The 20,436-nt window shown below is 42.0% G+C and overlaps 3 protein-coding genes across 6 annotated transcripts; 1 reads left to right on the top strand and 2 right to left on the bottom strand.

The window, feature by feature from the left end:
- Positions 1 to 9: 9 nt before the first annotated feature.
- LOC113563971 (tryptase beta-2) lies at positions 10 to 530 on the bottom strand. The gene is made up of 3 exons (XM_026978116.1): positions 453 to 530; positions 293 to 394; positions 10 to 261 (listed from the first exon to the last, which is right to left on the bottom strand). The coding sequence occupies exons 1-3, from the start codon at positions 528 to 530 to the stop codon at positions 10 to 12; spliced, it is 432 nt and encodes a 143-aa protein (XP_026833917.1).
- Positions 531 to 2,620: 2,090 nt separating this feature from the next.
- LOC6543574 lies at positions 2,621 to 8,293 on the bottom strand. Of its 2 annotated transcripts, XM_001971798.3 has the most exons (4): positions 5,856 to 5,973; positions 4,327 to 4,578; positions 3,506 to 3,609; positions 2,621 to 3,315 (listed from the first exon to the last, which is right to left on the bottom strand). In XM_001971798.3, the coding sequence occupies exons 2-4, from the start codon at positions 4,569 to 4,571 to the stop codon at positions 2,942 to 2,944; spliced, it is 723 nt and encodes a 240-aa protein (XP_001971834.2). In that variant the 5' UTR covers positions 4,572 to 4,578; positions 5,856 to 5,973; the 3' UTR covers positions 2,621 to 2,941. The 2 variants fall into 2 exon arrangements, with proteins under 2 accessions (XP_001971834.2, XP_026832765.1); XM_026976964.1 differs by lacking the exon at positions 5,856 to 5,973 and adding an exon at positions 8,270 to 8,293 and having other exon boundaries at positions 3,202 to 3,609.
- On the top strand, positions 4,796 to 20,428 carry LOC6543573 (glutamate decarboxylase). 3 transcript variants are annotated; one of them, XM_015157842.2, is made up of 9 exons: positions 7,646 to 7,934; positions 8,028 to 8,127; positions 8,734 to 8,802; positions 11,073 to 11,309; positions 14,386 to 14,954; positions 15,742 to 15,809; positions 17,623 to 17,701; positions 18,574 to 18,918; positions 19,005 to 20,428. In XM_015157842.2, exons 3-9 carry the CDS (start codon positions 8,742 to 8,744, stop codon positions 19,176 to 19,178), a joined length of 1,533 nt encoding a protein of 510 aa, XP_015013328.1. In that variant the 5' UTR covers positions 7,646 to 7,934; positions 8,028 to 8,127; positions 8,734 to 8,741; the 3' UTR covers positions 19,179 to 20,428. The 3 variants fall into 3 exon arrangements, with proteins under 3 accessions (XP_015013329.1, XP_001971833.1, XP_015013328.1); XM_015157843.2 differs by lacking the exons at positions 7,646 to 7,934; positions 8,028 to 8,127 and adding an exon at positions 4,796 to 5,349; XM_001971797.3 differs by lacking the exon at positions 8,028 to 8,127 and having other exon boundaries at positions 7,640 to 7,934.
- The last annotated feature ends 8 nt before the right edge of the window (positions 20,429 to 20,436 follow it).

The raw sequence follows: 20,436 nt of genomic DNA, 5'->3' as shown, positions 1-20,436 counted from the left end.
GACAAGTACCTAACCAGCGAATGGAACACTGTTGGAGTTCTGGGCCAGGTGCAGAAGGATCCAATCTCGGAACATTTGCACATTGGTATAGACCGCTGGAACGTTTTCCTGTCGACAACCGATGCCCCAGTTAACGATGCTAGTTTGCTCATAGCGAGATGGGTCCGTCTCCATGGGGCAGAAAAGTGCGGATCCTCCGTCGCCGAAGCAGTCACCCGCATCCATCTCGCCGCCGGCGCATATTAGACTAGCAGGAAGCTCAAAACTGAACGGACTGAACTTTGTCTACCTTCACGTTGGCCAGCAAGCCATTTGGATTGCTCGGGCCGCAAACTTGATTTGGGTCTGAATGTAGATTGTCCGTGGGTAAGATTCCGCTGAGTGTCGCTGGTGCCTACAAATTGTTTAAATAAATTGAAATCAAATATTGTTCAAATATTAATTAATTATACCTCTGCATCATATTGCCCAGTCACACTAAACCACGAGAAAACAAAGAGGAAAGTATTTATTGTCCAGTTCTTAAGCATGGTTAGCTTGAGTTGACAAATTCGACTGAAGCTGCATCGCTTTTTTAAATTCATCGGAGACCATGATTATCAGTCACCGTGGGTACTATATAAAATGTACTATTTGCATGTAATAATAAACGTATGCCTGAAATTACAATAACAAATTCATTGTACTATACTACAACAAACTGTTCCACATTTGTATTTAAAATAATTGTATAGATGACAAAAGAAAGAGCGCGCCCAAATTTGAAATACTGCTTCAAGCAGTGCAAGCGGTTTTTTGCGGTTAATGGTGTGAAACGGTTCTACAAGTTTAACTGGTAAAGCAGTGCATTCAAAGTATATGAAGTGAAATTCTCGTTATGAAAGTTGAATGATAAGTCAGTGCTATTATTTATATAAAGGTAATAAAATAAAAAAGAAGTGATTATTCCTTGAACCTCTTATCCAACCCAATGAAACACAGTTTATTTTTGTTTTTTTGTTTAGAGGGGCTTTACAACATTTAACGCATATAAGATAATAATTGCCTTTATTTGGTTGTGTAGTTGCTGTTGTGGTTATCTGTTGTGAAATTGCCTTTAAATCTATTTTTCTGTGTTATTTTGACCATTGCTCCAGACATTACCGACTAAGATAATGCCCGGCCATAGGAAAAATTAAAAAAAACGAAACTGCGAAACGGCATAATCGGTTCGAAACGGTTTTCGACTCGGTATTCGTAATTGATGATGATGTGTCTGTTGGTTATAAATATATATTATGGATTATGGATATTATTCCGGCATAATCCGTGTGATCGGTTCGTTAGCCGCTGTATTCATGGCAGAAACGCAACGCCTAACACATATACATATACATAAATGTAAAGTGCATTTCGTATATTAATTACTGAGTGATTAACTTGCTACACATCGATATACATACTGAAGCCGCATTAGGTTATCAATGAATGTGCTCTGAAAATTGCCTTATAACTTTGGTGCAATACAATATTATTTAATTATTTTTCATATACCTTGATAAGTGCATGGTTAATATTAGCAATAGTACTGGTATATAGACACTGAGTATGCGAACTTCCTTGCCTGCTGTTCTCCTCCTAAGTTATAGTTAATTATTGTCAGTCACAGCGTCGCGTTTGCCACAACAACGTGTGCTTGTATTGACTATATCTTCGAGTGTGAATCGAAAATCTCATTATTATTATATAGAATATCTTATTAACTAGTTGGCAGCTGGCCGATCTTGTTGCCGCTGCCGCAACGCATGTCTTCCAGAATGCGATTTGTTTAAATTGTCTTCCATTTCAATGCAATGCGAAAAAATGTCTTCCAAACACACAGATAATATGCATACAATACATCGTATGCGATTATTTATGCTGAACAATATGACACCTAGATATAATGGTAACTATGGTTTACAGCTTTATGTATATATATATATTTATATATATATAATATACGGGTCTGGTAGATCCAGTATAGCCCGTCTGAGTTTCTGATTTGCAATCGCAACTCATTGTGTGGATATATATAGACCAATTACATTTGTTATTCGTTAGTAAGTACAAGTATATTTTATAAATGTTGTCTTTATGTTTAAGGGCCGTAACCAACACTAAACTCTTGGTTGGCACTTTGGCCTAATTGCGACACTCCTAATTGATGCTGATTTGAAATATCTCAATGCTTAGATTCGCCAATAACTTGTAAGCCAAAACAAAGGAAATTCTTTTGATACCAACTTGTTTTTGCCTCTTGGTAAATTGATATGCTGATTCCATCGAACCAAGGTGTATTCCAAATAAATGTGATTGGGGTTTTTGATTTTGGGTAGTGTTTACCGCACGATATGTTGTGTACATTGATATTAATTGGTTGTTCTTCTTGTGTCTCCTCAGTCCAATTCCTTGACTAATCACCTAAATACGGGTTGTGTCCGTCCGGAGGGCTTTGGACTCCCTTGGGAGGGGATCCTCATCCTCCGAGGCGGCGCACTGGAAGCCCTGCGTGATTCTGCTGTTTCCGAGTTGGGGGTATAGTCCCCCTTGCTTACTCTATAGCTTTCTATAGTTAGTTTTAATTGAAATTAGTTACAAATTAATTGATTCGCATAGGGAATTTTTGCTTGCTCCTCCTTCTCGTATATTCTTCTCTATGTATTATTTATATTGAATTGTTTTTTTTTTTTTGATTTTCTATAGTTTCTTTTTTTAGTTTTTACAGTATTTAACTAAACTTTCGTAACAAGTTTTCCGATATAGATTGTATATGGGAGATACTTTTTCATGACAACAATAGCACTAACTGAAGTTCAAAAACGAAGAACAACAAAACATCAGATAATTCTCGATCCATATATATGGGTTTGTGATTTAGCGCCTCCATCGGGAGCGATCCCCTCAGGAAGGTGGGGATCGCTCAGCTGAAGAACGGCGATAAATCACAGTTGCACAAAGACCCGCCATCGCCAGTCTTGCAGAGCACCTTGCACATTTCGTCCCAGTCCGGAGCCGGAGTGGTCGTATCCGTATCCGACGCGGCTGCCACGGGAACTGCGGACCCTATTGCCACGTCGACCGATCTCCGTACTGCATTCTCCGCGGCTCTGGAACCGTGTGTTGGATCGCCCAGCACTCCACTGGCCTTCTCCTCGTTCTTTCGAACCTGCTCCTTCTCCTCCTTCTCCTTCGCCTCCTTCATCCTGCGCACCTCCTGCTGGCAGGGACTGCATCCGGGCAGGGAGCGACCCTTCTGACTACAAAAGCTCGAGCAGATCAAGTCGCCCGCTTCACCTGGAAGTTGTTATGTGGAATCGATTAGAATGTTCATTTTCAGAATGGTACTCTTGAAACTCAATGAAATGGAACATTTGTACATGTAATGCCTAGCAAAGTTCTATTGATAGAAAAGTAGGTGAGGCGAACTATTATCATTTGAATTTAACATTTTATCTACAGTTTTGATATCGTATTTGCCACTTACCCCTAGGCAGTCCACACAGTTGCCGGCACTTGGCCACATCTGACTCCTGTCTCAGGATCGTGTTTCTGGCCACATCAGGCGTTGGAGCAACGCCCAGGCCAGCTCTGCAAGGATCAACCATGAAATGCTGATTAAATTTCAATGCGGAATAGATTCAAAAAATATTTAAGCGGAGCTGGACCGAATATGACAAAGTCATGTTACATGAACTAGATTTTAGGATCTTGAAGAATATCGATTTCATCGACTTGCTTTTTAAGCAGTATTGAACACCAACTTAAATAGGAAATAAAAAAGTATATTTTAAATATTAAAGCGTTACAAAACTTTCAAGACAAATATTCCTTGCTTTTAGTATATTATTGTAAGATTGTCAAATATTTTTATTTAACAATAGCCCGCTACTTAAGCTTTATTTTCAAAGTTATGCACACGAACACAGTACTTCAGGCCACCTCGAGTACCATTTATACTTAACATATTTGGCACTTGACAAATAAAAACAGCACACACGCCATAATAGCCGCATATCACAGATATAGCCACCGATCAGGAATGCGGATTATGTTTTCCTGACAAACGTGATTAGGGAAAACCACGATAGCCCCACTTGAAAAGCCGACGCAACTCGCAAATGATTTTCGAAGGCCATCGACACGCGCATTTTGCTTGGTAAAGGTGTTGTTATTATTATCATTATTAGTTCGCACTTCTTTGGGGAAAGCTGCACTTGTCAAACAAACACCTGAGTCACTTAGCTCTAAGGCACCTTACTGTCAGTAATTCAAAGAGTTTGGGATTGCTGTTTATCCGACACTTACCCGCAGAGCTCTTTACACAGCAAACTCCAATCCTGAACTGCGCTGATGGTTTGGACGTCTTCAAGGATTTTGGCTGCTGAATGCGATGCCAGAGCAGCATCCCCCAAAGTCTCGTCCTCCAGGACGGCTGATGACGTCACAGCCGGCGCCTGCGCAGCCAGGATAAGGATTGCAGCCAATGGGAGGCCGAAGTGTAATCCACATCCCCCCATTTTACCCTGTCGCTTTTCCACACGCTCTCCCATCGCTGGGCTGCAAGGAGATGAAAGAGATGGGCAGATTACAGGACTGGGGAATGGGTGTGCCCGGCTGGCTTCGGCTGGTTTGGGGCGTATTATCCTCGGGGGGACTGGGCCAAAATGGGGACTGTTTGGCCCCGTACAATAGGAGCAATTGTGCTCGAAATGCAATTATCGCGCTCTCAAAAATAGGCAGCAAAAAGCAGCCTTTGGGGCCTAATCCCTACACCATTGTTATCCCGAGCATTTGCTATCCGAGTATCATATGCTTGATTTGCCAAACCGAAAGGGGTTATGCAATCGCCTGTCTCTCGAACTGAACTGCACTGAACTGAGGCTTCCACCTGGTATCCTGGTATCCTGGCATTCTGGCGTTCTGGCATCCTGACAACGCTTTTGCAATGGGATTCCCGTCTAAAATACCTCACAAAAATGCCTTAGCTAACCAACCTGCTGGAATCTTATTTTGTCAGCGTAATGACAGGCTAAGCAGTCGAAATTCCCAAACTCCCATTTATTTTCCACTGGCACCGAAAAATGCTTATGGCCCCCGGGCGCAGAGCATTCCCTGGTCCTCTGGCTCTGGTGCTTGTGGCTCGCAGTTGAGAGTCGAGTGCCAAAGAGGACGCTTCGCCCAGGCCAGAAACTCCCGGTCTGAATTAGCCGCCCGAGACTTGCAGCCCCAGGCCTGGCTCCATCCGCATCCGTGGGTGGCACTTGACTCCAAACATTTTCGCCTATCTGGGTTACAGGGCCTACTTGCGCTACGTGCAATCACAGCCAGGTGAGCATCCTATTTTCTGGTCGAGAGCTCGTTTCATTGTTCAATTCCATTCGCTAGCTGTGCCCTTTCAACGGGCATCGATCCAGTTTGACTATTCCTACAGATGCACTTAATATTTTGGGTGGCATTAATAATAAAGAATGTTTATAATGTAGTTAAGTTTAAATATTTTATGACTGCATATTTTTATTTTTCGATATTAATTATTCTACTCCAAGAAAAATCCCTTCAGCTTTCTAGTTTGATAAATGTTTGATTAAAATCAAAAGCATCTTTCTTCAAAGCTTTTATATTTATAGTAAGATTCTCCTTCAGTTCAACATTTATGTTACAACAATCAGCTCAACCATTTGATAGAGTATAACTTGCAGACTTGCTTGTATGGCAGCCATTATGTTCGAGAGTATTTTAAACATCACTCTTAAAATGGCTTAAACCCATAATCCTTTTGTTGTCCATGTCTGCTGCTGTTTCTGTTTCTGTTTCCGTTTCCTGTTACAACTTACTGTGCTTTTCCAAAGTTTGACTCAATTAAATCCGATTGTTCGTGGCACCTGCTCCGCTCGAAATGCTTAAGCTCTTAACTCGACAGGATTTATATAAAGCTGTCCGCTCCAAATGGTAGCAGTTGTTCAACTGAGCCTCTGGCCCAAACTAAAATCCCACTTACTAATAATAAATGTTTTTGATGGCCTTATCTGCCGGTGTCATAGATTCAAGTGCGAATCAGAGGATAGACTATCGCGGATTTCCATCGCCATACACTCGTTTCCCCCTTTTAGTCTGGTCTGGTGGCCATATATCTGCGATAAGTGCAGACAGAGTGCCTAATTATTATTGGTAGCACATGCCATTGAAGTGCCTTCCAGATAGCAGCCATGTTTAGTGGATCTAAATACCATGAGCTGTTTTTGTATCAGAAATATTTGTCTGACACTTGTGATGGATGGGTTCTGCTAAAGGGTTTCTCAGTTTGTTTAGTTTGGTTAAGGGTGCAAGTCCATATCAAATTGTCACGTGATTTTAGGTAGATTTACCGAGATTCTACTAAGATTTGATATAAAATGTATGTTTAATTTCAAAGTTTCAGTTGAATTTAGCTTTCTTTCAAGGAAGCAATTACCAATTAACAATTAAAAAGCTCTGATGAAAGTCCTTTTCCACAGTTGTTGCCCCATCAAAAGAAACGAGTTCCTTGTGCAATTATGGCTTTATAGACTTTCAGCAACTGTCGTTGGACTTCTGCTATGAAACTCCAAGCAAATGCGACAAAGTAATGTAGTACGATTTTTGAGAATGTTTGGAAAGTCATGTTGAACAAGTGTCGACTTCATTTTGCCAATATTGCAAGATAGACATTCAATAAAAAGATGGATCACAGGGACTTGCAAGGGAGTTATTGCCACTGTAATGGCCTTCTTAAGTTGCAATCAGTTACATCGAAAGACACTTTTCAAGTGCCAGAGCCTTCGCAACGAATATGCTGACGCAGTGGATCCTGCCCAAGGAGCCAAGGAGCAGGAGCAGCGGCAGGACCAAGTGCCAAGTGTGGTAACATCCTTCGCCAGCTGCTCCGTGTGTCAGATAAGTGTGGGAGAAACTCTTTTGCGGCAAGTATTCGTAGTGTTCTCGTTGTCTAAGCTTCTCCAGTTTGATGGACGTCCTTTTGGTCCTGCTGCTCCTGGGGTCCTTTTCCAAGTTGCATAACATGGCTATACATGTTCTCTGGCCCTCAAAAGTATGCTATGAAACGCGTTCTATTGGAAATGATGCAATTTCACTTGGAGATACATATCTTTTTTGCATAGCCGCAGTGGGCGGGCGGCCTAGCTTTGACCCAAATTTCGTTTTTGTTCTATATACCAGGATGTTATGTGTTTTGGCTCCTATATCTAAGGGTACATATGTGCGAGAAATGAAAGTAATTATGGTGGTTTTTTTCCATTCGGCAGCAAACTCTCATAAAAAGTTGTGGGTCATTGTAAATGTCAGAAACAGTGGCAAAATTAGTTTGTTAATTAGCTTTTCATTTGGTCGCCCCCTCACAATCTATGTTTTCCATTCCTTTTATACCGTTTTTTATTTCTTTAGTATTCACGAGGCGTGCGCATACATTTCATGTGTATCTGTTGGATACTTTGGGGCGCGCATGGCCGAAGCTCCGCCCACGCAAAATGGCCTTAACAAAGATGGTTTCCGAAAAATCAATGACGTCACCCAGAGAATTTCCCGCACTTTCCTCAGCCCCACTGTTGTTGTCGTTGTCGTTGTCGTTGAAGGTTATGCAAGAGATTGAGGAGTAGTATATAGGTACGCGTGTAGTGGTATATGGGCAGCCATTTTTTGGATACGAAAAGCTTCGTAGGCAACTCAGGCGGATGCTGCTGCTCATAGCTCCGCAGATCGTCAGCGAGTGTAGGCTGCTCAGTTCCCTAAGTATCCCAACCAAAAGTGAAAGTTGCCCGCAATACCTGAGAAGATATATACCTTGAAAATCCAATAATTCCCAGTCCGTTTAATCAGTGAGTTGTAGCTCCGATTCGCGAGTGATTTTCAGTGTTTTGTTGCTAGGAAAAAGGAACTCTGTAAGTTGTCGTTGCTTTAGACCACAAGTAGTAAATCGCAGATCCATCTCAGAGATACATTTCGATACATTTCGTACTCGCACATTCCTCTAGCTATATCTTTTCGTAAGCCTCGTCGGTGATTCGTCGCCCCCGCAGACAGTCAAAGTGAATTACCTAAAGCAGTATATCGACGATATCCGCAGGATTATCGGTAAGACTCCCAGACGATTTTGTTGCATAAGTTTCGCACAGTCCAAGGTTTTCGCCATTAATTGCAGCTGTCGCGCTGTCTGTATCCCCATGTAAATCAAGCTTATATACATATATAGGTGTATATATATTTATATACTTACGTTCCGTCGCAGGAAATTGGCTTAACACTCACTGCGCAATAGCAGATGGCGCCAAAAGTGAAAAGGAGGGGTCCTGAAATCCGTGTACATATATATGGCATATACAAGATATTTGCCTCCCACTTGGAGCTTGCCCTTCAGTTGTCCTTGTGCAAACAGCCCCTCCTCATTCTCCAAACGCCCCATTCCATTTCCACTCTGTTTATTTACACGCCCATTGCATTTTCGCACCATTTGTTTGTTTGGCTTGGTTATGCAATTTGAGTGTGGGCTGTTGGAAAATGGGGGTTTTCGAGTAGCAAGGACTTATGTAACACCTGCCCCGAGGACCCTCTGTCCTCGGTCGATTGCATAACATTGACTCACTTCATTTGGCCGAGCTCCATTTTTCCTTATCTTGCACAGTCTGCACTTGCGACTCCCCACAATAATTCCTCCCCGTTTTTCACTTTTTATCGTTGCAGAGGAGAAAATGTCGCTGAATCCGAATGGGTATAAACTGTCCGAGAGGACGGGCAAACTGACGGCATATGGTGAGTATCTTTTTGAACAACATTTAAAATAGCATACAGTTTCCATAAACCGAACCGTTTCGGGAATATGAAGTAAAAATGGATAGGTTGCCTTTTGGTCTATCGAAAAATCATTTTGAATTTTTGAATTTTTGAATTGTTGAGTTTCTACAAATAAAAATAAAAAACAACTTTATCAAAAAGTTTTTATGTTGTATTTCACTCATTTTCATTGTTAATTGATATCAAATAACCTTGGCTCCTTGCATTATCCTTGTTTACTGCTTAAGGAATAATATATTCTCAAGTTTTAGAGACTATACTATGACCGGATGTAGTTGAAATTTGTTTTAAAAATTTAATTTTACAATGTAATATAAGATTTCTAGATAATTTGATTTAATAAAAGTATTTTGGTTTTAAAATACCGCAAAAATAAAATTAAAAATCTAGAGAGAACAATTGGAGTTCCCAACTGTCAGTTACTAAAGACTTTGCTTGGGAGTTTGAGGGAGAATCTATGAGAAAATGGACGAAACGTCTAATTTTTTATAGTAGCTTTACCCCTTTGCTATACATTGTATCTGCAGTCTTTTCTCCATAAGTAATTAATATTCAATCGAGCTACACGCTGTCATAACCATAAATTGCGAGAAAACAAGGGCTTAGAGCTGGCCGAGAGCAAGAATTTATTTTCGAATTGTGCAACTCCAACCTGTCACATTCCGGCACAAGAAACATATTTTGCGAGCGTGTCCGAGGGGCGATTACTTCGCCTTGGTAATAATCCTGGCAAACATTGGTCCTACGCATAACTGCACTCGAATCGCATCGCATTTGGCTGGGCAAATAATAAACGAGTGTTAAACTGACACTGCCAGGGACCGGGAACAGAAAATGGGCAACTGGCTGCTGTTTAAGGACATGGACAAGCGGTGGGCTGTCCAGGACACTCGTGTCCTTGATAAATGGCCCCGCACTGGAAGCTCCTTGTGTTTCGTGTGCGTTTGCCGCCTCTTGTGAAGCGTGAAACTGGCGACTGTTGCCCTGTAACAGATTTCTGCTCGGCAAATACGCAACAAACAGACAGAACAGAACAGAAAGTCAAACAATCCACCACCATTCGATGTATGTGGCACGAGGACCAGAAAGGTGGCAGGACTCTCCCCGAGGCGGCAGACGCGTGCCGCAGATTGAAAGGCCAACAAACATAAACCGTTTAGTCACAGGATATTGCTCACGCTCGATGCCAGGACTCTCGTGTGTGGCGGCTGTGCGCAATGCCTTCCAAGGACTCGAAGGATTCTGGGCGCAGAATTCTGGACTCGGCTGGGTTGAACGTCTGCCTCTGACAGTGAGCACCCTGAGCACTGAAGCAGTCGAGCACATTAAATTTTATTTAACTTCTTGGCCGTAAAGTCGAGGAATTTTTCAAATTGCCACAATTTGTCGCACCACCTCCCCAGCGAAAATGGTAATCATGCGCAACGTTAAGTTTGCAATTGATTTCCAGCTGGCTTCTAATGGAGCTGCTCCCATTTGCTCGGTGGCTTAGTGGCCACTGCTGATGCTTAAGCAAAAGCCCCAGTAATTAATTGCAGCCACCGCAGAGGGACGAAGGCAAGGACACTAAAGCCAAGGATATGTACAGCCCACAAGGGTGTTTCGTCCAAATCCTGCTAGTTTAAAATAATCTCCGCTGATGTAACGCGTTTTCATGCCGGACTGGCGGTAAAATTAAACAAAATTGTAATTGAAAGCCATGAAAATTACACTCTTAATGTATATTAATAAACAAAATTGAGATACAAAGTTTATACATTACTGAAAACGGTTTATTGTACTATATATAGGTAATTTTTTATGTAATGGAAGAATACAAAATATAAATATTTTTTAAAATGTGCAAAAAATTAAAACTTAGCAAAGAACTCACTTCTAGCACAAAATAACATTTTCTAGTTTGGCCCATATATATGACAGGATTTTTAATATGAAATCGGTTGATCAATCCCAGTTTTCTCAGTGAAAATAAATTTTTACAAAAATAATTGAAATCTCATCTTGCCCCGGAGGATTTCCGACTTAACTTACCTTCAAGCTAGTCATCTCTTTTTACGACTGCGCCAGCCCACAAATCATTGTAATAATAATATCCATATATCACGATAAGAGAGGAAAACCATTTTTCCTGTCAGCAGCGGGCACGCTTTTCATATATACCGATAAGAAATCCTCATTCGGTTTTTTCCGCACCCTCTTTTTATGCCACTGTTGTTTTTCCTATCCAGATCTCATGCCCACCACAGTGACCGCTGGCCCGGAGACACGGGAGTTCCTGCTGAAGGTAATCGACGTGCTTCTGGACTTTGTGAAGGCCACTAACGACCGCAATGAGAAGGTCCTGGACTTCCACCATCCCGAGGACATGAAGCGTCTGCTCGATCTGGATGTTCCCGATCGCGCCTTGCCGCTGCAGCAGCTCATCGAAGACTGCGCCACCACACTGAAGTACCAAGTCAAGACGGGTAAGTCACGGATCTATAACCATTATTACCATCCTTACCAATATATGCAAAATGTATAACTTGAACTGGAACCCAAATGGATTCCCTGACTTCCAGAGCTGCGACGAATATTCAAAGGTGATCTGATCTAAGCTGGCTGATTTCCTTATCATCACCTTGTGAAGTTTGCTCAGCGGGGATTAATCAAATTTGTCCCTGCTTAGCATATGCTCTTTGTCCGTGGAATGTGATTTACTCTTTTAAGGACGAGGGCAGGACGCGTGCCTCTGGACCTTGCGGTCGTATTAGGGCACAAAGTGTGCAGCCTTCTAGATAAGCACATTAGCATATTGATGGCACTCGGGGAGATACTCGTCCTGCCGGCAGGAAGCAGACAGCATCCAGCATCCAGCAGACAATGCCATTTTATGGCCCATTGAGCTGCGGCCCCGGCTTGTTTACACCTTTCAAAAACACTCTCCTCGGGGTCCGTAGTCTGTAATCCCCGCGATGCAGAGCCACTCGGCCATCAATCATAAATCGGGCAAAGGGTTCATTGTGGGCGCGGCTTTAGCAGCCAAAAGTCATTCGCACGTTTCACTTTTAACTTTTTCATACCCACTAGTCGATGATGAAGGGGATATTGGGGAGCACAAACAATACTCATAATGCCAACACATATATGGTGAGCCTTTGACTTGGGAGCTAATATTTCTACCTGCTATTCATGTCAAGAGGCAGTTTTACTCTAAGACTTAAAATAATATATACATTGTGGTACCCTTTAAATACATAGATAATGAAAGGATGCTAGTACTTCGAACGTAAGACTTGATTGGTCAATTGAGCTCCTAACATAATTTCGAAATTCTATGGTATCCTCAGGTCGAGAGCTTGTGCCATAGTTTGCGCCAGCTTGTTTTGAATGTCCTTGCTGATTTGATTTCATTGAAAATTAATGCGAGAGGCAGTCGGTCCCCAGTCGAGCGGCGCTGTCTTTGTCCTTCGATGTTTGTGCAGTCCTCGCACGTGACCGCAATTGTGTTTGGAGTATCGATAATAAGCGTATTTACTCAAGCCAACCCACACCGCCCACACCACCCAAAACACCCACTCCACCCCTTGTGGAAGCACCGCCCCCAACCCCCGGAAACTGCGGCCTTGTCTCGGAAGCAGGCGTCGCTTCCCTGATTTTCCTCGCAGGAAATGAGGCTGCTGCTGTTTAGCCTGCTGCTCCCATTTGGCTCGCCGAAAATTGAATTAAAACTCTACGCAATCAAGGCTGCAACTGAATAAGCTCAGATTGCATGGGAAACTTTTGGGAAAGAAAAATAAACGTAATTAGGATGCGTAGTCCCATGGAATAGGAGTATGTTCAAGTTTGGCCTAAGTTTGCATTAGTTTCTCGCTCATTACGCTTAGGAAGTGAGCTATTGTTACTGTAAAGTTTTAATGTAATAAGTTTCTAATAAAGGGGAATTAGCTTGCAATTAAAATTGCAGCCTAAAATAGTTTCTCACTTACAAAAAAGTCAACAGCATCAAACAGCTAATTTTTTAGTGCTAACTTGTAATGAAAGATATAAACCATAGAGAAACAAAATAAGCATTTTGATTTTAAACACAGCAGCCAATGTATGCTTCTCCAAAAAAGATAGCACTGTCAATTATTTTTCGTAGAGCCAGCTTTCCCCCTGCAGACCCGATAAGAGTCCCATTTATGATCCTTAATCTCACATAATGCGCGCCCTGTCAAACGGGCAACCTGATACGAAGGAAACGACTTCTCTTCCTTCTCCGAGGACTCCATAAAAACGAGGGGAGCTTTAATCAAAATCCGTTGTTATTTTCTGACTCGCTGCATTCCTGATCCTTTGATGCGAATGAATGGCTGCTGGGCGAGGGTGAATCCGCTCGATTCGAGGATTCGAGTCCTTCCAGCGAGCATATCCTGGCCACATGCGCAAATTGAAATGTTTGGATGCCAACGCTCTGTCAGTTTACACATGGGGAAATTAACAAAAAAACTGATAAATTGGGAAATCAGTAAACTGGAAATTTACTATTTAAACTGCGTTCTTTAGATTTTTGTTTAGTAATATGATAATATTATTTTATATTAAGTAAGCATTTGATTATGCTTAATGTGTGCTTTTGGTTTGTGACAATTTTTATTTTTATTCCTATTACATTATGGACAAGCATTTTGTCTAAGTGTACGTATTTTATTTCTGTGGGCGGATTTAGCCTTGTGGGCAATGGGATTTTAATCACACGACTTATGGCACTCAAGATGTGAACTGACAGACGCCGAAGGGTTCAAACTGGAATATAGAGGAGCAGGGTACAAATCCGGCAGTTGGACAGCTTCCGGATGGTGACTGAAAGCATTTTGTGATTCTTCGTGGGAGTTTTGCCCCACTCTCCACATATTTCACCCCAAAATCGAAGCTCTGCAAGTCGCAATTAGCTACAATAAATGAGCAATTTATAGAGCTCACAGGGAGCGGGGGCTTGAGGATTACAGGGCCAAACTTGTTGAGCCGGGCACACGGATTTCGAGCAGACTATCCGCTATTGATTCACCAGGACCTTGTACCGTCTGCCCTTGAACATATGCACTTCCGGCAGTCTATTCCTATATACATTCTTCTTCCTTTCGGGGCCAGTCAGCCGTGTTTTGGCCCGGCCTTTGTTTCACTTGCCACTGGCCTCGAATATATTTTTAATAAAACAAAAAACAGCAAACATTGGGTGGATGGGTGGCTGATGGGGCGATGGGTGAAGCAGGCAGAGCTGCCAGGCACATCTGCTGTCAGCTTAGAATCACTCGGTTCTCCGGAGAAGCGAGAAAAGTCCCGGAGACTTTGAGAGACAGAGCGACAGCCGTGGCTAAATGGAAAGCATTTTCAGCTACATTAGGCAGGCACATACAAAGTGTCAAATGTGTTGCTTTCGAAAATATTAATTAAAGATTGGAATTCTACCCAGACTTTAAAAATAAAAGAATAAATGAATGTTTCAGGATAAGATGTATATTACGGATTGTTATATTAGAACCATTATTGACAGTTAAAATTGTATTTGAAAATTTTCAGGACATCCCCACTTCTTCAACCAGTTGTCCAACGGTCTGGACCTGATCTCCATGGCAGGAGAGTGGCTGACGGCCACGGCCAACACCAACATGTTCACCTATGAGATTGCGCCAGTTTTCATCCTGATGGAGAATGTGGTGCTGACCAAGATGCGTGAGATTATTGGCTGGTCGGGTGGCGATTCCATTCTGGCCCCCGGAGGTTCCATCTCCAATCTGTATGCCTTCCTGGCTGCGCGACACAAGATGTTCCCGAACTACAAGGAGCACGGCTCGGTGGGATTGCCGGGTACACTGGTGATGTTCACCTCGGATCAGTGTCATTACTCGATCAAATCATGTGCCGCCGTTTGTGGACTGGGCACCGATCACTGCATTGTGGTGCCCTCGGATGAGCACGGCAAGATGATCACCTCGGAGCTGGAGCGACTGATCCTGGAGCGCAAGGCCAAGGGCGACATCCCCTTCTTCGTGAACGCCACTGCCGGCACCACTGTGCTGGGAGCCTTCGATGATATCAACACGATTGCAGATATCTGCCAGAAGTACAACTGCTGGATGCACATCGATGTAAGTAAAAACAAGATAGAATGCAATAGTCGAGTCGGGTAGACTATCAGATACCCGTTACTCAACTAGTGGAAGTGCAAACGTGAAATTTTAATATTTTCTGGACGCGTTTCCTTCTGCCTGTTACATACTTTAAACGATTCTGGTCTACCCTTTTACTCTACGAGTAACGGGTAAAATTACAAAAAAATTAAAAAAAAAATAAATTTCAAAATTTGAATGCAGATTTTTAGAGAATTTCGCCAGAAACATTTAGAGGTATGCCACTTCAAAATCCGATCAAGATAATTTGAGTTATGGAGTTTAGAACTTCAGTCTTTGGGCATTTTGGAATTTCTACAGTACATCCCATCAAAAAAATGACAAAAATATTGAAAAAAAATAAATTTCTAAATTTTAATGCAGATTTTTAGAGAATTACGCCAGAAACATTTAGAGGTATGCCACTTCAAAATCCGATCAAGATAAGTTGAGTTATGGAGTTTAGAACTTCAGCATTGTGGCATTTCCTACTCTTTTTGAATTTCTACAATATCATAACATCAAAAAAATGACAAAAATATTGAAAAAAAATAAATTTCTAAATTTTAATGCAGATTTTTAGAGAATTACGCCAGAAACATTTAGAGGTATGCCACTTCAAAATCGGATTACGATAAGTTGAGTTATGGAGTTTAGAACTTCAGCATTGTGGCATTTCCTAATCTTTTTGAGTTTCTACAATATCATAAGATCGTCATTAACATATTTTATATTCATTCCAAATTTTTTTAATTTTTTTTCACAGGCTGCTTGGGGCGGCGGATTGTTGATGTCGCGTAAGCATCGTCATCCCAGATTTACTGGTGTTGAGCGGTAAGTAAGAGAGTTTTTTAAGAAAAAATACCTTTTAATATATGATTTAAGTATGTGCAGTATACGTTTTATGTAGCTAAATTAAGTCATCCTTTATTCCTTCAAGTTCCAGTGAGCTCCTCAGAAGTTCTTTAAAAACCCCTTATCTTTTGTTCCAAGCAATTGTAGTACCCATTCATCATCGTTCTTGACATGAACTTTGTGCCTTGGGCGCCCTCATCTTTCGGCGAGTCAAAACAAAAATTGAAATCTCTTCCCCGGTTTGGGTAAATTTAAATCTAAATGCTCCCAAATGGCCCGCATCGCTCAACTTTGCCGCCCCCTTTTGAAGGTCGGATGCGAGCTGAACATGTGGGAAAAATCTCAATTTGTCATTTAGTGCCTCCATCAGGTGTTCAGAGCTTACAGGGATTACAAGGCACAAGCCGAGTGCATTTTGGCCCGAACAAACAAATGAACAAAGTGGATTTCCCCGGTCCCTGCTCCATCTCCATCTCCCTTTCCCTTTCCCTTTCCTAACCAATCCATCTAGCCCAGGGGGGTGTTTTGGATGGCCATGGGCATTACTTACACAACAATTACGCCAAACAATGAATGGGAGGGCAAGTCAGGAATAGGGATTCAACCCCGGGCTAGGAATTTTTAATTTTAAAGTCGCAACCTGAAATGCACTTTACTCCGCCTCCAGTTCGACCTACGTTTCCAGCCCGAATCCATTTACTTTGGCAATCCATATATCTTTAATTCTACACAGACTTCGGGAAGCTTAGGCAAATGCGGCAAGTGCAGCTGTCGTGGAATCGACAGCTTGCGGTCAAGCAGCCGACTCCGCAAAACACTTTCAAATTGATTGCCATCGGTGGAGGAGGACTTAACCTCCACTTCCACTCTCATTCCCATTCCTACTTCCATCCGTCCATCCATCACCCAGGCGAACGCCTTCAATTAGTTTGAATGGATCCTAAGGCCCGAATTGTTGTGGCATGCAAATCGAGGTCCTTAATTGAAAGGCACTCATCGCGAATTAATCATTAAAATGCCCATACAGCTGACAATTTGTGGCCTTCGGCGGCTTACGCAACTGATTAATGGTCCTTCGATGGAGGAGGCTCTTAAATCCGCTGAGTTTCAATTTGCGAACAAACTTAAAACAATCGAAAATCTCTTCTTAAAAGCTTCTTTAGCTTCACATGCCACCGCTCAATCAAATGCACATTATATGTAAAAAGTGTTTCGACTAAATGATACTCCTCAAAAAAAAATATTTTTTAATATCAACTGTTCTTTCAAATTTAGTCATACAAAATATATAAAGTATTTTTGTATACAAATTTATAAATAAATTTATGGTATTTATCCTAAATATTTGTATTATCCTTTGTTTTAAGGCAGCCGACTGCTTGAAAAAGTGAAGCATACTTTCAGGCACTCCATAAGGATCATGTTTATAGACACCCACTCACTCACTCACACTTGCACGCCCCTCCCACACACAGGCGCACTCTCAGCGCCCACATAACTGTAAATAGCTCCCACAGGGATGTTTAGCTGTCAATGTCAACCCTCCAGTGCCCACCGGGGGTTGTCCTCGCTCTTTTGAATTCAATTAAAGTGCTGCGGCCTGAAATTGCCACAATTTATGGCACTTGCCAGGACCTTCCGTTTTTTTTTTTTGCAACTCTTGTCGAACAACAGGGGGTGGAATTGGTTGGTTTTGGGAGTGGGAATTGTACCGCAGTGCGGCAGCTTAGTGTTAATTGTTTGTAATTCGTAATTGAATGTCCATTTAACGCCATGCGTTTGACTCTTGCAGGGCCGATTCGGTCACCTGGAATCCCCACAAGCTCATGGGAGCCCTGCTCCAGTGCTCCACGATCCACTTCAAGGAGGATGTAAGTATGCCATTCCAGGTATAACAATTAAAAGAATGGAAAGTTTGAATAACTGATAGAGAATAAAGTCGCTGTTTTATCGTATATGTTACGTGCTTAAACATTATCTTCAATATACATACATATTTACCGTTTGGCAAGATTTCAAGGCCTAGAAAGTTGTACTATCGATGTTGCAGGGGCATAAATTTTAACTTTGTGGAATTTTGATGAGATTTGTGCCTCAAGCCAATGTTAGAAAAGTATGCAACGTAAAATTTGTTTTATCCTTTACAGCTGTGACCTCACATATTTCGTATTTTATTGCTCAAAATCACTGAAATCATTGTTTGCAAAGTAATAAACGAATAATTGCTCTTTGAGTTGCAAATTAAAATTAAAGGCCGGCCTGTCGGAGGAGTCATTCCACCACCAATCCCCCCGCCGAAACTCAAACGGAGCGATTCAAATTGGAGGCATGCCCCCAGCACAACCCCATGCCTTAAATTCCTTTTCCAACCAGCCCACTCCCCCGCCGGTTCACCCAAAATTCTTTTGGATGCACATCGAACAATGTTTGTGTAAAGAATTCCAATTGTACTCCAAACAATTCCTTGTTGTTTCGTTCCGTTCCGTTCGTCCTGCCAAACCAGGAGTGAAACGGCCAAGGGTAGTCGCACACACAATGCGTAATGAAATCTTTGACGAACCAAATGCGCCGAGTCACCCTGGCTTTTTTACATCCCGTGCAATATGTTACCATCGGTCACAGTTGCGTCTTTTGGCAGGCGGAATTTTAATTAAAATTTCTACTTGACTTATGGACAGCGGAGTTGCGTTCGCTGCGAACTGAGAGATTTCATCCCAAATCGATATGTACTTCTTCCACGCAGGGCCTGCTCATCAGCTGCAACCAGATGTCGGCGGAGTATCTCTTCATGACCGACAAGCAGTACGACATTAGCTACGACACCGGCGACAAGGTGATCCAGTGCGGCCGGCACAACGACATCTTCAAGCTGTGGCTCCAGTGGCGGGCCAAGGGAACCGAGGGATTCGAGCAGCAGCAGGACCGCCTCATGGAGCTGGTCCAGTACCAGCTGAAGCGCATCCGGGAGCAGTCCGACCGCTTCCACCTGATCCTCGAGCCGGAGTGCGTCAACGTCTCCTTCTGGTACGTGCCCAAGCGACTGAGAGGAGTGCCACACGATGCCAAGAAGGAGGTGGAGCTGGGAAAGGTAAGATTTTGGATATATAAAGTATATTTCTGTTGGTCTCATAATATTATCTCATAATGCTTAACGCTTTCCAATTATCCTTGCAGATCTGCCCCATCATCAAGGGCCGCATGATGCAGAAGGGAACGCTGATGGTGGGCTACCAGCCCGACGATCGCCGGCCCAACTTCTTCCGCTCGATCATCTCGTCGGCGGCGGTCAACGAGGCGGATGTGGACTTCATGCTGGACGAGATCCATCGCCTGGGCGACGACTTGTAAGGGGTTTCAGTCTGGTTCGGTTCGGGTCGGCTCGGCTTCGATTGGTATGGGTAAGATCACACAACCAAGAAGTATCATTTAGGTAAAAGCATATCAGAAGACCGGCTGAAGAACCGGGTATGATGGGTATGATGGGTATCCCGGTAGTCATCAGAGTTCAATGTTAAATGTAAATTTGTTTGTATCTATAACGTGTTGCTAGATGTTCCTTTACGATTTCTCATTCTGTTATCCGTTGACCGTTATTCGTTAAGCGTCGTTATCCGTTCGTCCCGGAGTTGGAAAAAAAAAAATACTATGTATAATCGAGGCGTTTTACTTTTACGTTCGTTGGCAACTATATCTAAATCGATGGACATAGAGGAGAATCCACAAGTAATATTTGAATATCTATATGTATACCGCAAATAACGATAGAATTCAGAGCATAGAAGCCACCGCTCCACACACGCACCACCAAATTGAAAAACAGTCCCAGCCCCACACTAAAGTAATATGATATAATGCTATATATACGATATAGAAACTGTTGGAACGCTATCTTAACATATCAGGAGAAGATGAAGAGCAGTTAAGGACCTTAGTTCAATTCGTTGATTTCACTTTGTTTGCAAATAGAGAATGTTTTCAAATATATTTTATCTATGGCCATGCGTACCTTTATAAAAATGAGATCGAAAGAGACCTGTGCTTGTTAATTGTATAGACAAACCAAAGAGAGGGCATCTGAACCGCAGATCCCATTTAGTCCATGTATCGAACTGTGCTATATATAGAGACATGAATACGTATAATCGAATTAGTTGGAGTTTAGTTACCACAAAATGGCTGACAAACATATATTGCCCGGAGTCAATTAAGCTCAATTACGAATGTTGGAAGATTCTGATTTTAGTTAAGTTTTAATCAGTTAGTTGCTCCAGAAAGGTTGGAATGGTAAGTCCCTATATTGAAAGAACACAATCAGACATATTACATTCTACCTGTGCACGAAACTTGTTTGTCAATTCCTCAAAAGTAACAAAATAATGGCATAAAAAGTAAAACAAACACCTATAGTACTTTAAAGCGTGTTATCTAAGTTTATTAAGCATCGCGCTCATCTTGTGTATGTATAAATTAATGTATGTATATGTATTCGCAGAGATCCAAATCAAAGCCAGAACAAGAATTATTCCAACATCTATATAAATGCAAATGAATATATTATATATATGAATATATGGGTAAAATAAATAAAAGTAACCAAAGCGCAATT

Source organism: Drosophila erecta, unplaced genomic scaffold, assembly GCF_003286155.1.
Source record: "Drosophila erecta strain 14021-0224.00,06,07 unplaced genomic scaffold, DereRS2 tig00000021-arrow-pilon, whole genome shotgun sequence".
Classification (NCBI taxonomy): domain Eukaryota; kingdom Metazoa; phylum Arthropoda; class Insecta; order Diptera; family Drosophilidae; genus Drosophila; species Drosophila erecta.
The sequence above is the reverse complement of the archived record's forward strand: the minus strand, read 5'-3'. Positions and strand labels throughout refer to the sequence as shown.

Coding starts and splice junctions, on each gene's coding strand:
- LOC113563971 (XM_026978116.1), bottom strand. CDS start 530: ATGCTTAAGAACTGGACAATAAATACTTTCCTCTTTGTTTTCTCGTGG. Junction 395..452: donor CTGGGCAATATGATGCAGAG/GTATAATTAATT, acceptor AACAATTTGTAG/GCACCAGCGACACTCAGCGG. Junction 262..292: donor ATGGCTTGCTGGCCAACGTG/AAGGTAGACAAA, acceptor CCGTTCAGTTTT/GAGCTTCCTGCTAGTCTAAT.
- LOC6543574 (XM_001971798.3), bottom strand. CDS start 4,571: ATGGGAGAGCGTGTGGAAAAGCGACAGGGTAAAATGGGGGGATGTGGA. Junction 3,610..4,326: donor CTGTGTAAAGAGCTCTGCGG/GTAAGTGTCGGA, acceptor TGATCCTTGCAG/AGCTGGCCTGGGCGTTGCTC. Junction 3,316..3,505: donor ACTGTGTGGACTGCCTAGGG/GTAAGTGGCAAA, acceptor AACAACTTCCAG/GTGAAGCGGGCGACTTGATC.
- LOC6543573 (XM_015157843.2), top strand. CDS start 8,742: ATGTCGCTGAATCCGAATGGGTATAAACTGTCCGAGAGGACGGGCAAA. Junction 8,803..11,072: donor GGGCAAACTGACGGCATATG/GTGAGTATCTTT, acceptor TTTCCTATCCAG/ATCTCATGCCCACCACAGTG. Junction 17,702..18,573: donor CGATCCACTTCAAGGAGGAT/GTAAGTATGCCA, acceptor TCTTCCACGCAG/GGCCTGCTCATCAGCTGCAA.